The 16,864-nt window shown below is 38.4% G+C and overlaps 1 protein-coding gene across 9 annotated transcripts in view; it reads left to right on the forward strand.

The window, feature by feature from the left end:
* Positions 1–16,864, forward strand: part of PTPN13 (protein tyrosine phosphatase non-receptor type 13) — a 126,207-nt gene that overhangs the window by 82,096 nt on the left and 27,247 nt on the right. For all 9 annotated transcript variants that reach the window (XM_076337030.1, XM_076337033.1, XM_076337034.1 and 6 more), the window contains 13 exons: positions 867–941; positions 1,051–1,225; positions 2,294–2,447; positions 2,602–2,740; positions 3,148–3,300; positions 4,718–4,900; positions 6,090–6,252; positions 10,148–10,571; positions 10,741–10,838; positions 12,765–12,821; positions 14,371–14,463; positions 15,798–15,905; positions 16,643–16,774. In XM_076337030.1, the coding sequence (XP_076193145.1) occupies positions 867–941; positions 1,051–1,225; positions 2,294–2,447; positions 2,602–2,740; positions 3,148–3,300; positions 4,718–4,900; positions 6,090–6,252; positions 10,148–10,571; positions 10,741–10,838; positions 12,765–12,821; positions 14,371–14,463; positions 15,798–15,905; positions 16,643–16,774 (1,954 nt within the window). The remainder of the gene's footprint in view (positions 1–866; positions 942–1,050; positions 1,226–2,293; positions 2,448–2,601; positions 2,741–3,147; positions 3,301–4,717; positions 4,901–6,089; positions 6,253–10,147; positions 10,572–10,740; positions 10,839–12,764; positions 12,822–14,370; positions 14,464–15,797; positions 15,906–16,642; positions 16,775–16,864) is intronic.

Here is a 16,864-nt window from a genome sequence, read left to right on the forward strand (position 1 = left end):
ATTTATTGTTATTTTTTTAAGGATGGGAAAACTTGAAACAAGACTCAGGTGAATTTGCTGTCCTAATCCAGGGTAATATTCCTGTATCTGTCTCCAGTCCATAGCACTCTGACCAGTTAGTTCACGTAGGCTTTAACTAACCAGGTTGGTTCCCCCAAGCCCTTAACAGGTTTACGTGCGGATGTTTTACATATAGTACACAGTAGGTAGTAGGCAGCAGCCATTGAAGGTTTTACCTCAAAAAGGTGAATCTTGGGCCACTTTTTTAATGTGGTATTGAAGTGGGTATTGTGCAGAGGACTTCCTTTAACAGTTTGGACAGGTAACCTCCTATAATTTACAGGGTGAATTAGTAGAACATTTATTTGTCTACAGGCAGACAGAAATTGGCCAGGATCTCTACTTGAACCCAGCAGACAGAATTATGCTGAAACATTTCAGTCTTCAGGAGATGAGACTTGTGTGTTCACAGGCAGAGATTTGTCAAGGTGGAATTGCCACCAATTACTGACTTAGTAATGTCAGGCAGTTGCTTACTGAGATAAGCCCAGATGGTCCCAATATGCAACCCACACCCTGCATTTTAAAGGAAGACAAATAATATTACAGTGTTGGCTTTTTGCCCAGCAAAGGAAGGAAAATATGCAGAGTGATAATGTCACCAACACTGTAGCTTGCCAGTGGTATCTGGTACACATGCTGGCAAAATCAGGTTCTTTAGACTTACCAGCTCATGGGAGGAATTAAGTACAATTTTCTAGTTTCGGCCTTTGGTTTCTCTTTTGCATTTGGAGGGCAGGACTTAACTGTGCCTCAGTCTGTTCTTCCAGCAACACAGTGTTCATTCATACTCTTGTGATTTGCAGAATTTCTTTGGCCCCGAGTTTGTGAAAATGACGATTGAGCCATTCATCTCCTTGGATCTACCAAAGTCTATCTTGGTAAGAAAGGGGCTATTCAGGAATCAGTGACAGGGGAAGTATGATAAACCAACAGATGCGCTTTTATCACAAGTGTGAATGTTGGGATATTTTATTTCACAAAATGCAGACTAAGAAAGGGAAGAATGATGACACCAGGCGAAAAGTAAATGTGATGCTTCTAAGTGGGCAGAAGCTGGAGCTGACCTGTGATACCAAAACGATATGTAAAGATGTCTTTGATATGGTTGTTGCCCATATTGGCTTGGTGGAGCATCACTTGTTTGGATTGGCTACTTTAAGAGGTAAGAATAATGATTTGATGGAGTTGACAGGTACAGAATAAGAAGAATTAGCTATATGGTGTTGAGAAAAGAGATGCGGAGACTGCCTGCGTCTACAAAGTGTTTACTTTGAGTTACACTCTCTTGTATTGAGGCAAAATACATTCCTCGATTAAGAACAATGTTGCACAATAAAATTCTATGTTTGCCTGAGTAATGGCAGCTCACCTTGGGCAGCCTTTTCCCTTTGGTTGCCGAGTTTTCTTCCCTGCTGTTTGTTGCCTTCACTCTGACTAGTACCCTTCAGAGGACATGAAAGGGCTTTGGGTTCTGTTAATATGCCCTAGGCAATGTTGCAGCCTCTTGTGGAGGCAGACCTGTTGGGATGCATAGGAGGGCCCTTGGTATAGAGGGAGTTGCCTTAAGAAATAAGAATTTACTCCTGAGCTGTTAATTTTTCGCTATTAAACAGACCAGAAGTTGGAATTCCACCCCCCCACAGACACACACACACACCCACACCACCCCCCCACACCCCCCCCCGGGTAGAAGGTCATTATGGCAGAACTAATGTGTTCAGACCCAAATTTCCTGTCAGCATATCTCACAGGCTGTTGCAGGCCTGTAGCGCTCAGAATATTGGCATGAGATAGAAGCCCTTAGCAGCCGAAGAGCTTATTCTATCCATGGCAGGCTCCCGATGCTCTTGGCAAATTAGAAACATTTCTGCAAAATCTTTTCAAGGCTAAGTGGGACAGAAGTAGTAAGGGAGGGAAGAAATGACAGATTTTGGATTTCCTATGGGATAAGAAATTTGAAATTTTCAAAGAAACCCTAGCTCCTATTTTGTAGCTATCGCGGAAGGTAACTTCCCCGCCCCCCGTGTCTTTGGGATAACTATAAAATTATTTCTTCTTCCCTTATTCAGTGTTCCTTTTAATAGCTATTGTGCTTATAAGCCATGTTAGTCAACAGAAAACCTTACTGTTCAAATTTCAGAATTGTAAATCTGGTCTTGATCCTCCAGCTAGAGAAAATACTTGGTTTTAATGTTTTTACCCATGTGCTTCTCTTTAACATTCATGGCAGATAATGAGTTTTTCTTCATTGATCCTGACATAAAGCTAAGTAAAGTAGCTCCAGAAGGATGGAAAGAAGAACCGAAGAAAAAGAACAAGCCCCCTGTCAACTTCACTTTGTTTTTTCGCATAAAGTTTTTTGTGGATGATGTCAGTCTTATACAGTGAGTGTATGAATTTTTTTTTTAACCTTTTAAGCCCTAAATTTATTGTCAGAAATTGGATATTAATCAAATACTGGAAATTTGCTATAACAGGAAGAGTACCAAAGATGGTGTGGGGTTTTTTTGTGGTTTTTGTTTTGTTTTCCTGTTCTAGGCATACGCTGACCTGTCACCAGTATTATCTACAGTTGCGGAAGGACATCCTGGAAGACAGGATGCACTGTGATGATGAGACAGCCTTATTATTAGCATCCCTAGCTCTCCAAGCTGAGTATGGAGATTACCAGGCAGAGGTACACCATCAATTTCACCTTTGAGAAACTGTGTTCTTGCTACTTAATTAAAGAATGGACTGTGAGCTGCCACACATGCTTCACAACTCTGCCCTGGACTGGAAGCTCAGCTGATACGCTGTTGGCAATTTTCGCTGTGGGCAAGTTTTCTTTTATTCTAACACAGGGCTGTTGCAGAAGCTAGTTTAACATCTGGATGTTGAACCCTCTCTCTTCAGTGGAAGTAGAGTCAGGCTTGAATAGGAAGAAACCATATGTGAAATTAAGCTCTGGGTCAGGGTTGAGATTCTGAATCCCTCCCCTTACTCAGCTGTAATGTACGATTCTCTGTGAAATGAATGTTTATGCTTCATTTGTGCATAGAATAGTGTATGGAGATGCCATCACAAAGATGTTTCGTGTTGTAGGTGCATGGCATGTCATATTTCAGACTAGAACACTATGTCCCGGCTAGAGTGATGGAGAAACTAGATCTGTCCTACATCAAGGAAGAGCTGCCAAAATTGCATAGCACTTATGTGGGTGCATCTGAAAAAGAGACAGAGTTGGAATTTTTGAAGGTAAGTGGGCAGCAGTTTGCTTCCTTAATCTGTGACTTAAGAAATTCCTTGTGGGAACATGGGCGCATGGACTTCAAGCGGAAGCACAGGAAAATAGCTCAGGTTGTGAATAACACTGAAAGGAAGAAAGCTGAAAAGATCTTCTCAAAAGACGCATCATTACAAGTGAAAAGAAATCATAATAGACAGGAAGGAAGTCCTTTCACTTTTTTTCCAATCAGTAGTCTTCCTGCTTTAGCTCAAACTAGTTAAAGGCAACTATTGATCCTTGTGTTTACTCTGAAGGAAGCTATGATTATGAGGCAGCACACCATGCATTCCCTACGTCCTTTGTTCTTTCTGTTGAGAAAAAAAAAAATATTTAAATTATAAGAAGTGTTGTTACAGCTAATACTGTTTATGGTGCTTGGTATGAAGCAAGCCAAAAGCAGACTTCCTTGTGCAGATACTATGTAAGATGATAGAAAAACGATAATAATCACAGATGTATTTGGTTTATTCTAAAAGGACCTATTAAAAAAATGTAATTATGGGTTTTGCTGCTGTTGCTCATGAGATAATGATCAGGTCCTGCCTTGATACAATGGCTGCAAACAAGTTCGAGGGGTGACGGTTTGCTGCTGAGACACTGGAGATAACCATTACACTGCAATTCCACAGTCACACTGTAGCTCCACAGTCTCTTTGAGAAGGTGGTGGAAGAGGCACTCAGCTGACTTTGCCCCTTCTAAGGCTGCTGCTCGTTTGGCAGAAGTGTTCTTGTAACTTAACTACAGAGAACGAGAGTAGGGGACTTGATCCTAGCTAAACCTAGTCTGACTGGGGGTGGGGTGGGGAGAGCAGTTAGATTCTCTCATTTTCATTACATCAATTCATTCATTGCATCAATCCCTTATGCCAGTACTGAAGAGACAGCAGGAATGAATGACTGGGAGTGCAGAGTGAGTGAAAGTGCATCTTTTGGCAGTTATGATGCCTTAATGTGGTCGCAGAATTGCAGTGTTAATCTAATTCTGTGTTTAAGAAGTGTGTCAATAACAAGTGCATCTGGCTAGTTACAGTTTGTTGCCAACAATTGGTTTGTGCAAGTTTGATTTACTCACAGGCATTCTTGATTCATGCTTTTGTTGTTTGATTTTAATAAATGCTAGGTTCTTTTGCTGTAGTGTTTGGCAGGTCAAGAGATACTATCAAGACTTATAACCTTCTAGAGCAGCTGACATGTCTCTGTTGTAACATCTGTAAACTATATAAGCGGAATCACCAGGCAGAGAAGAATCATTTTTTCTAAAATCCATATATATATGCATGTATTAAAATATTTATATAGAGGTATAATATTTATCTAGAGGTATAAAAAACTTGTAATAGCCTTAACTTCATATTCTTAGAAGTTTCATTGTATTGATCTGTACAGTTGTGTCAGCGGCTCACAGAATATGGGGTTCATCTTCATCATGTGTTGCCTGAGAAGAGATCCCAAACAGGTATCCTTCTGGGAGTGTGCTCCAAAGGAGTTGTTATTTTTGAAGTTCATAATGCTGCCCGCACACCTGTACTACGCTTCCCATGGAGAGAGACAAAGAAAATATCCTTTAGTGTAAGTCAGTCTCTTTTCCTCTATCTGTGTGCACATGTCTATATTTGTATCTCTAGATACTGGTTTGTTATTTTTGCAAATTAAGCTGCTGTTTTACAGCATGATCTGACTACATTTTGTGTGGCTGAGCTGTGTTGTATTATGGGATTGAAATAGGAGTTTTAATGTTTTAAAGATTTTATTTTTTTTTCTTTTTATGAGCTTGCATTCTGTGCTGCTGAGGTTCCAGCCTCAGAAGAGAGTTTAGCACCTGTGTTTTGGCAAATCTGTATTGATGTGAAATGTGGCTTCCCTGCCTTCTAAGGAAAGTGCTATTACAAAGAGAGATCAAGGGCTTCTCTTAGCATGGGGAGACGCTCTGCCCATTTACTTAATTTCTGGGCAACCTGCCCATGCTGCCGTTTGAGACATGGGTAGTGAAGAAACACCAGAGTGAGAATCCTGCATTAGAGGACTGGGTACTGGCAAATGCCAGTACTCAGTGTAACTAGGAGATGCACCTATGTTGTTTTTAAGTTGTTGTGTTTCCAAGAGTAGTTAAGTTAAACAATAATGGGTGACAGGGGCTGACACTTGATCAGGACAATACCGGCCAACTTTAGTGGGTACACCACTAATCTGGTGGCCATGTGTCAGTGTTTAATGAGGTGTTGAGCTTCAAATGCTTACTTTTATACGGGTATTGAAAACAGTACTTCCAACTCCGATACCTTATTGAAAAGCTATAGCCTGTTTTGTCTGTGATATCATTTTAACTAGAATTGGTAAACTGAAGTTTAAAAATTACTAAAAAGATAAATTTAAGATCTGGAACATTAACTGATAGATTTCATAATTAGATAAGCATCTAGTTCTCTTCCTCTTGAGTGGCAGCACCCCTTGTGACTTCCTCAGAGGCTTTTGAAAACCCTGTCCTGCAAAATGTAATAGTACTGGTTGTCATTAGTCATCAGTAACAGAGACGGATTAAATAATAATAAAGTACCATCTCATCTAGCCCAGAAGTAGTAAAATGCTACTTTGTAAATCTCAAATTACTTTCAACCCCTATTTTAACAGGTATCTCTCCCATCAGTGCATTTTGCTTCAGGAAAGTTTGAATGCTGTAACTGTGCACAAGCAAATACAAAATTCTTTGTAGGCCAAAAGAAATAATTGTCTTCAACTTTTTTCTTTCTCCATTGTGTAGAAGAAGAAAATAACTTTGCAGAACATGTCAGATGGTATCAAGCATGCATTTCAGACTGACAATAGTAAGACTTGCCAGTACCTTTTGCATCTCTGCTCTTCCCAGCATAAATTCCAACTACAGATGAGAACTAGGCAGAGCAACCAAGACACTCAGGACATTGGTAAGGACTGTGATGCTGTGTTGGTTTTTAATAGCGATCTATATGTATTTTTGTAAGGAGAAGAACTGATCTTGAGCTTCAGTAATTCTGCTGAGTGCTACATATGTGTAGCTCTACATTTGGAGGGTTTGTACTATAAAGAGAATCTACTAGCTAGGTTTGTTTAGGTTTTGTTTAAGGGGAAGAAAAAGAGAGTTGGCAAATCACACAGAGCTGGCATACAGCAGCTCCTCTATAATAAAAGGAATCTAAAAATAGGTCACTAATAGTACTTTACCATTTGATTAATGGCTTTTGGCTTTTTTCAGAAAGAACTTGAAGATATTTCAATAATAGGATTTTTACCTTTTGCTTAATGTGAAATTAATTGGTTTGGTAATGTGGAATTACAGATAAAATGTTGTGATCATGCGAGGGCAAATACAATAGGGAGCATTTAATTGATGCATCTGTAAGCTGTGGGTGTAGCTGTCTTTATTCCACCTAATGTTTGGTAGACCTAGTAAGGAACAGCACTGCTAGTCAATTTTCTTCACAATTGCCATCTAATTTGTGTGTATAATAGAAAATGTAAAGGTGTTCTTTTTAAATAGAAAATATTAATTGGAGAATGCAATCATTAAAAAAAACCCTCTGTACTAATACCTTCACTATTTGGAGCAGAGCTCACTTGGCTGGCTGGCCTTCAGCGCAGCCTGGAAGTGCTATTTTGGTCAGTCTGCCTGCTCATTCTTTCTTTGTTCCCTGTTTTTATCTGTCTGCATTCCAGTTGCTGTTAATCCAGACTTCCATCAGCGTAGCTGGGATGGAGTTTGACCCCATTGTTGTGGAGATTGTGATCTCTAATTTAAAAAAAAAAGGGGGGGGAGGAGGGGAAGGCATGTGGCCACTATGCAGCCTTTTTTCTATTTTGTTGGGCTCAACCAACTTAGTGCAAAGAAATAGGACCAAGTGACTTAAAGCCTTTGTACCGTTCTCTAACTTAGTGCTTGCTTATCCTGAATTGCAAAGAAAAGCAGTACATGAAAGGCTTTCTTGGCTAGGCAAACTTGGTTGCTCTTACAGATGCAGTATGTGTTGTGCTTTGGGAGTCTGGAAAATAATAGTTTGCTTCTGTGTAGTGCAGATCACTTGGAATTCAGAGATCTCAAATTTCATCAGTAATCTGTAATCAGAAGCAAATAAATCAGTATTATGGTTAATTCCATTACACTTGGTTATTAAAAGTAAAAACTATTCAAACAAAAAGTTTGCTTTTGTCATGACTTTACTGATCTAAATTGATTAGCCATGTTTCTCTTTCCTGCATAGCAATAGAGTTACTAGAATAATATTTTTAAAAAGAGAAAGTATTGGAATATAGGTAAGAGAAAATAATGAAGAAGCAGCTAGTCAGCATAGCATATTAATTATAAGTACTGCTTTTCTTTTGTTAAAGCAGTGAAATCCCAGGCAGTATTTGGGAAGCATTATTCTTGGCCTTCAGAAGCATCAAGTTTTGTGTTGTTTTTTTTTCTCCAGAGCCCTTAAAATGTCAGTAAAAACTGCTGTTTGGAAACACTCAGCAAAACAGTAAAGAAAAGGGCAGGTGACAGTATTATTAACTCAAGGCTGATCACCACAGGAAGTGTACGTTTTGGAGGTTCCTTACTTAAGGACTGATTCTGGGTTAACAGCACAATGAACGCAAGCATGTGCCTGTAACGCTTGCAGCGTTCGTGGGGTGGAGTAGCAGACTTCAGAAGATTAATATGCTTTGGAAGATTCTTTAGAAATACAGTATTACAGTGTCTTGCAAGACTCACCTTGATTTCAGCCAGTGAATGGAGAAAATACTTTGAGACAAGGGAGAAGGCATGCATAGTGACGGTGAACAAATTTTCATGGAACATAATAGAGGATGGAGGCATAAGGGAGAGTGCTTTATAGCCCCTGTGATGTACCATGACATGTTTTTCACTTGTTGCACAATGTCTTCAGTGACCTGGGAGAAACCATTTTAACACATGTAAATCTAATAGAAAGAATTAGGCTTGGAAAATAAAAGGAAGATGCCTCTTGAATAACATTCTTTCTGCACGAATAGAAAGAGATGAGACACAAAGTTTAAAAAAAAAAAAAACAAACCAACCAAATACTACTAGCAATTTTATGGTACATAAGAAGGGAGATAAGCTATAACATGAGGAATGTTTCTTTTTTGCACAACTTCTGTGGCCTTGCAATGAACAGAACCAAGCACTGAGTTTTAAGATGGATGTTTGGATTCCTGAAAGGGCATATAGAAAACCGCAAAGATGAACTGAGTCAGCCTTATGAAGGACAAGTTTTGAGCACATGAGAATTTTCAGTTAAGGGATTGGCAGAAGGTGTGAAAGGCCACGTTTGAGATTTGTGGACCTCTGGTCTGATCGAGCAAAATCGTTCTTATGTAGCTCATCTAGTCTGTCTGGTGGCAATGGCTAGAGGAGGTATTTGGTGTGGGTAAGGAAGTGGCAGTTGTATACTAATTCACCTTTAAAAAGGACAAAAAAAAGCTTCCACAACTGAATCTTCTCAATCTGTATGCCTATTATAGAGAAAGTATGAGCTACTGTTGCAGTTAATTCCTGCCCTAGGTATTGGAGGAAGGAATGTCTTTTGGAATGGCAGTGCTGAGGTTGCATTTGCCAAATACACTCTTTAATGGTGAATACTTTGGCATTTAGTAAAGCTAATGGATGATGTGTAGCAAAAAGTAGCATTTTCCTTACAGTGCAGCTTCCTAAAGCAGCTTATTTCCTAGCTGTATGTAGAGTTTAAAAAAACACTAGTTAACCCTAAATCAGAAATATATACGCAGTTGCTTTTCCTCAGACTTCCCTGTGAACTGACTCCAAGACATCAGTGAAGTTTATGAAGGGTTCAGATGGCCTGATTTCCTTTAAAGGCTCTAACTAGCAAACATGTTGCCACAGCTTACCAAGTTTCTGTGCAAGAGCCAAGCCACAGGAACTTAACTGCTAGCCTTAGGAGGCAGGTAGGCTAATAGAAATGAGCCCTGATCAGCTTTGCTCTAAAATAAGAGGGGGTTAAGCTGAGTTGTATTATCTTGCATTTGCTTTCAGCTAAGAACATCCACCCAGACAGTTCCCATGACTCAGCTGACAGTAATTTAATTACAGTCCAAAACCTGTTTCTCTCTGCTGCTTAAGGGAATCCCAGTCTGTGAGTCAAAAAGCCTGGCGAACCCCAGTCAACACTTTCTGTTCTGTGCTAAAACATTTAGGATGTTTCTGGCAGGGGAAGTCCCCAAGTGCACCTGAGTGAACTGATGCTCTTTAACTGGATAGAGATGCTGCCAAGCCCCCATGACTTCACAGCTGTACTGTAAGCGTGTCAGGGACTCGTGAAGAAAACTGAGCAATGGATGGACGGAAGTTTGGTAGGATCTGATGGTGTAGAGGTGGGGGAGCCCTATTTGTTCAAATTCTGGAAAAGACTTGTATGAGCAGGTTAAAGGAAATGTAGTCTTCCAGGTGACTTGGCTTGAGGATATTATTTGCTTTGCAGAAAGAGATGATGTGCCTGTATATAAGGCACAGCAGTTTAACAGGGAATATAAGTCTTCATACTAATAAGGGGATAAATATTCTGCTATTCTGGGTTTTTGGACTTCAGTGTAGTAGATGGTCAGGTTAGTGTAATGTCATGAACTCCAAACTTTGCTTCCTGAGCAAAATGCACGGTAGTTGTTTATATGTACCTGATGATGGTACGTACTTCTGAGCATCTAGAGAAAATACGCTTTGTGTGAATTTGGTTGTTTAAAATGCATGCTTTACACAAGGAGGTCACACTAGCTCTGCTGTATAACTTAAATTTGTTTGGTTTTTGTTTAAAAAAAAATCCACAGAAAGGGCTTCATTTAGGAGCCTAAACCTTCATGCGGACTCTGTCAAAGGTTTCAACATGGGACGAGCAATCAGTACTGGTAGCCTGGCCAGCAGCACTTTGAACCGACTTGCCGTTCGACCTCTGTCGGTTCAAGCAGAGATTCTGAAGAGGCTGTCCTGCTCTGAGCTCTCACTCTTCCAGCCACTTCCTGGCTCTTCAAAGGACAAGAACGAGAAGACTCTATGGGAGGAAAGACCCAGGGTTATGAGCAAGTCGTTTCACGATCTGAGTCAGAGCCACATCTCGGTTTACCCCCCAAGGAAAAATATTATAACTGCTTTGGACTCTTCCCCCAAAAAAATAGAAGACATAATGGGAAGAGTCTTTCAGCAAATGCCAAAATTTGATACTGGGTCAGCAGCGGGAGCATTAAAACTGAACAAGTAAGAGTCTCTCTGACCGCCCTGCAATATCTTTGTGTACAGTCAATGTACATTTTGCATCAGTTTTGATTTATTCATAAAATTATTTTATTACATTGATCCTTCCCTTCCCTCTCCCAACTTCCTCTTCCCTCTGTCTGGTTCCCCTTCTCTCCTTCTCCCCTTTAAGTTCAAAATCTCATGCAGGTTTAAGTAGAAGCCCTGAAAGAAAGAAAAATGAATCAGACTCCTCATCCATTGAAGATACCGGACAAGCCTATGTTGTAGGTCAGCATGCAAAAAATAATATTACTGTATTTACTAACTAACCTCTAAAATTGCTTTGGGTGTAATGCTTTGATATATTTATTAACTGATGGTAATATTTCGATTTGAAAAAGGGAGTAGAGTATCACATGTTAAAGTAATCCAGGCCAATTGCCAGTTATTCCTGAATAATTGTTGCAATGAATCAAAAAAATCCTCCTTTGGACAACACCGTCTATAGACAGGTGTACAAAGTATTGTACTTGACAGTAAAAGCTGTTCCAGAAAACATCTTCCATTTTGTCACTTCAGAGTGCCATTTTATTGTATCGATCTTTTAATAATTTGCTAGTCTTAAGCAATACAGTCTGTTTGTCAAGCTTGACGTTTTTTAGTGTTTTCTGTAGAAAGGGTGCAGGGAGTGATTTTTTGGAAGTGGACTCAGTTTCGCATAAGCTGGCTATTGGCTAGTACCTCTGAGCAGTAACTGCACAGTTTTGGGGTTTTTTTTTTGTTTGGTCTCATTTAGATATAATAAATTAGGTACAATTTTTTTGCAGTGCATTGGGTGTTTCACAAAAACACTCTTGTAATGAGCTAAGCCAGACGTACTTACTCCATTTTCTTGGCAAGGATTGGATTGCACACAAATAGTCTTACTAGGCAGTAAAAATACAGAGTTCACATTAAAAAAAAAAAAAGATTCAGAGCAGCTAAATAGACTTAAACTTGTGCGTTGGGTTATTGTACGTTAATTTTTAATATCTATGTGTCATCAGTTTCTGGTTATAGGAGGTTCCCTGTTATAATAACAGAAACTACAATGACTGAAACATTTGCAGCCTTAGCTTGCTTTTGTTGCTTTCCTTTTGCTTAATATTAAATACTGATTAGTTACAGAACATCAGAAAAAGTGGAGGAAGATTAAGTTTATGGGGGTCAGTATAAACAAAGTCTCAAAAAACATGAACAAAAAAAAAAAAACAAAACAGAGTGTGACATACAAACACTTAACTGCATCTGCCCCCACTGCACTTGAAACCAGGACTGACTTGGGCACCATGCTCTTTCAGTACTGAGAGCATAAGCTACTAAGAGTGAGATGAGGCATGCAGTTTCTGTAGTGACTGGTTGCAGCCATTTATCCTATGCTTTTAGCTTTACAATTAGTGTTACCACATGCTTACCCATAATCTTCTGGGCAGCAACTCTGATAAGGATCTTAGCTACATGTCAGAAAGTCCTGCTGAATCACATTGCCTGTGCTGGGGGACACATATTCTTTGCATGATGAAACTCATCAACTGAAACTTTAGGGTTCAGAGGTTTGGAAAAGCCCAGGACTGCTTTTCTAAGAAGCTTGAATTACCTTACCTCGTTTACTTTCATAACTTAGTACATTTATTATTTTATCCTCTTTAAAGTATGGCCATATTTGCTTGGCATTGATCATTCCAAAGAAAATATTGATTCTATATGCAAACTAATTTAAATAGAAATACTTAGTTCAAATTGCTTGTTACTGCAGCAACTTATTTGTTACTGTACAAAATCTTACAAGACTCCCGTTGTGTTGGTTTATTAGGTTAGACATATTCATGCAATCCTGTTAGAAAATTTAGTCTTTGTCTTAGTTTCTTAAAGATCCATTAATTTTATCTGAAGTTAACAGTGGTTGTAAAGGCCAAACCTCTGTCCTTTCTTTAATTCTTTGCCTTTGCATGAGCTACCGTCTATCTGAACCTTGAACCACAACCAAAGTATGTAAGTAATTTGGATTTGCTATTCCAAAACTACTTTCATGTTTATTGATTTTTAAAATAAGTAAGTAATCTGATATTGTGAATGAGCTCATGTGTACTGTGTAAAGCCTGAAATACTTTTTGGTAGCTTTCGTATTAAAAAAAAAATTGATAAAAATGTCTAATATTTCCATTCATGTCACAGGTGTTAGCATGAATAGTTTGGGAAATCTTCCATCATCAACGCTGTTAAAAGAAAGTGGTAAGTTGATGAATAATATGCCTACAGAATTAATTCAGTCAGTTTGCGAAGCACTCTCAAGTGCTTCACTGTTCCACCTGTCCTGTTTCTTCGCTATTCTTAAATCAAATACCTCTCCCAGTTAGTTGGATAGGACCTTTTCCTAAATACAACTCCTAATATTTCTTTTGGATTGCTTCTTGGGGGAGAGTTTGACATCTGTGTGTAATATTTTTCAAATATGAATAGTGTCTGTTTAGTTTGAGACCTGAAGGGTGCTATTACCTGACACACCATGCTCTCCAGAGCTCATTTCCCTTACTTGGGAGGTTACTGGTTCTGTAGAGCCTGAGAAGACTGTTTTTTTCCTTTTTTCTTTTTTTTTTTTCCTTTTTTCTTTTTTTTTTCCTTTTTTCTTTTTTTTTCCTTTTTTCTTTTTTCTTCCTTTTTTTCCTTTCCTTTTTTCTTCCTTTTTTTCCTTTCCTTTTTTCTTCCTTTTTTCCTTTCCTTTTTTCTTCCTTTTTTTTCCTTTCCTTTTTTCTTCCTTTTTTTTCCTTTCCTTTTTTCTTCCTTTTTTTTCCTTTCCTTTTTTCTTCCTTTTTTTTCCTTTCCTTTTTTCTTCCTTTTTTTTCCTTTCCTTTTTTCTTCCTTTTTTTTCCTTTCCTTTTTTCTTCCTTTTTTTTCCTTTTCTACTTTTTTTTTTCTTTTATTCTTTAGGTTTGACTTGGTTTTGTGGGAGAATAACTCCTTCTCCAGGTGGTGCAGTCTGTTGCACTCTCTTGCACCACTGTTTTCTGCTTGTACCAGTGTGTAGAGCTCAGTAAGTTTCTACCGTTGTGGAATTGCCTGTTCCACTGAGGGCAAAAGTATGCCAGGCATTCCAGACCAAACAAGTTGTACCTTCTCTAGGTGGCAAATTCATGAGTTCAGACTTACAATACGTTGGCGTTAATCGTGCTCCTTCTGTCTCTGAGGTGCCTGGGTCTACTTCAGCCTGTTGGGAACCCTCAGGAGTCACATAAATCTATTGTGAGAGTGTTCAGATTTTGGAAGAGGCAGAATCAGCAGCCTGTGGAGCCGCAAATGAGGAAATAAATTTAAACAAGATAGGTTTTAGTAGATGTTTCTAATGTTGGTTGTTTTTTAATGAAGGACCACCATTAAGAGAACTCACCGAGTAACCTTTTAGTAACGTCATATAATAAGCCTCAGTTTCACTTTTACCAATGTGCTTACGTCATGCCTACCTGAGCAGGGCACGTAAACACTTTGCTGAACTGAGACTAATAAATTTGAAGATTCTAGGGCTCAATTGTGTTGTAATTCCAAGAGGTGCTTTTCTTAGGACAAAAGATTTTAATTGCTGAAAATGGGAGTGAGTTATAACAGTGGTGGTGTTTTGGTTTTTTTTATGTGGACATGGCTTGGAAGATGAAAGTTGGACCCACTAGTTCAGAATAGCTTTTCAGGTTATTAGGCAAGTAATCTTTTTTTAATGGAATAGAACTTCAAAGCAAACCTGAAGGGAAGCATTCAGGTAGCATCTGATCATGAAATGTTGACTTTTCAGTTGACGCTCTGCAAACAACACAGAGCAGAGTTGCCTCACCAGAAAGAGAGATCACTTTGGTGAACTTGAAAAAGGATGAAAAATTGGGCTTAGGTAAGTGGCTTTAAAATTGTTGTTGTCATGTGTGTTCCTAGAAGGCAAAAACAAAATAAAGCTTTCTGGTCTGTATTTAAGTATTTATTGTAGGACTGAGGAAAGCAGTGCAGACAGTAGCTGGATTACGAAGGCATTTAAGATGCTGAAGCGTGGACTTACTAGATAGTGGCTGCTACTGATTTCTTGAGTGATGTTAAACAAATCTGGTTTTTTCGTATTGTAAGTGTAGGATAATATTTATATTGTGAACTAGTCATCCTAAAAGTTGGCCTTTAAAGTTCATCTCTGTTTTCAGGTACAAGATTTTTGTCTATGTGGACACCTCGCAGCTGTGACAGCTTGAAGGCTTTAAACAACAACAAAAAAGACATTAAAAAGCCATTATGAGCTAATTGTGGAGTGTTTTTCTTACTTTTATAATATCATCAGTTGGAACACTAATTTGAGGTTTAAGGAGCTTGGAAGACGAGTTTTACATTCCATTCCTTCTTCTACCGCTGAGTTTTTTTCATAAACCCACGTAATTTTTCCCTGTATGAGTAATGACTAATTTGCTGTCAGTATTGTGCTTTAGGGAGGCTCCCTAAAGTGTCCTTGAGGACATTGTTCTGTCTGTCATTCAAAATAGGACTGTTGTGTAAATTTGAAGAGGGGAAAAAGCCTGCAAGACAATAATATTTAGTGTTTACCCTGCACGATAAATTAAGAGTTGACCAAAAAGGAAAGAAATTCATATGAAATGCACCGTTTATTCTCTTTCTTCCTCATGCAATCTATGGTACTTTGCTGTTTTAGCTAGAATAGAGAAGACCTAATATCTTCTATTTTGTTTGTTTTTTCATCTTGAACATCCTTCCCAGGTTTACCTGGTAGAATTAGCAGAAACAGATTAGAAGTCTCAAAAGAAAACAGGGAGTTGAAAAACTCAGTTCTTAAGACCAGGGTCAAACATTTAGGTGAAGCAATGGAGAAAACCAGAAATTTTTAAGTAAGAGAAAATACATTTCATCTGGTCAGCAAATGTACATTTAATGTCATCTATTTGTGCGTGTGTTTCTCTTGCCACAGTTGTCTTCTGTAGCCTTTGCTGGAGTTTTCTGGGAAGCCAGCTAGACAAAATCAGAATCGCTTGCTCAAAAACAGAGTGTGCAATAAAGCTTAATCAAAAAAGCTTTACCATTTACTTTCATGTAGACTTCTTTGAGATGTATAGGTTTCTTTTACTTTACATTTATTAGGATGACTAAGTTTTTGTCCATTCTGAAATATGGACTTGTGTTGTTACACTGTGATCACTGACATTCTTGCCTGCTTTGGGCCTTTTTCAATAGGCTTTCAAATAGTCGGCGGAGAGAAGACGGGGAAACTTGATTTGGGAATTTTTATTCATTCAGTTATTCCCGGAGGGCCAGCTGATTTGGAAGGATCTCTAAAGCCAGGTGAATAGTGTAAATAAGAAGAGGTGTATACATGAAAGAAAAGGCCAAACGTGTATGTAGTACCGTTTCCATCTATGGCTGCGGGCGTCAGTCCCTTATAAATGCTGACCTTCAGTTACCTTCTGGATAATTTCTGAAAACTGGTGATACTTCTTTGTTAAACTAGACAAAAACAAAAATCATTTGAATCAAAGTAAAAATGATAAATCTTGAAGTAGCAGAAAATTAAAGTTACGTATAAAGATAAGGGCTTTATTTGCTATTGTCTCTCTATAGATACTTTGTAATTTCAGTTTTTTAAAACTCCAAATCCATATTTTGATTTTGGAAAAAGTGAATGTAACCATATGGCTACTATAGCGGGTGGGAATTTATTTTATTTAATATCCGCTTTTTTTTCTTTTCATTTTAGTCTGTGCCTTGAAATGAACTGCATATTGCTTATTTCACTTCTCGATTTTTGCTTTTGCATACGTTTTTCTTACAGCAGAAGAGAAGGTAGAAATCATAATATGGAAAGGTTTGGCAGGTTTAAAAAGAGGAAATATTCATAACCAGTTCTTGTGGTTTGTTTTGGGTTTGGGGTTTTTTTTAATGATTAAGGTTCCCTATTCCAGCATCACTTGAATTTTAGTAATTTTTAATCCATGCATTGTGTAGAGATTTTCAGACCTGTACTTCACATTCTCGTAAAAATGTAGATGTTAGATTGTATCTGAACAAACCCTTTTGCACAGGACACCGACTAATATCCATAAATAGCACAAGTTTAGAAGGCGTCAGCCACCATGCAGCATTAGAAATTTTGGAGAACACACCTGAAGACGTGACACTTGTTATCTCTCAGCCCAAGGACAAGCTATCCAAAGGTACAGAGAGAAATATTCCATATTATTAAAGAGTTGTTCTTTGAGTTTGAGCACTCTGCCTTCTCTGACACCTTTTGTAAAGTACTTTCT

The sequence above is a fragment of the Aptenodytes patagonicus genome, chromosome 4 (genome assembly GCF_965638725.1).
Source record: "Aptenodytes patagonicus chromosome 4, bAptPat1.pri.cur, whole genome shotgun sequence".
NCBI classification, from domain to species: domain Eukaryota; kingdom Metazoa; phylum Chordata; class Aves; order Sphenisciformes; family Spheniscidae; genus Aptenodytes; species Aptenodytes patagonicus.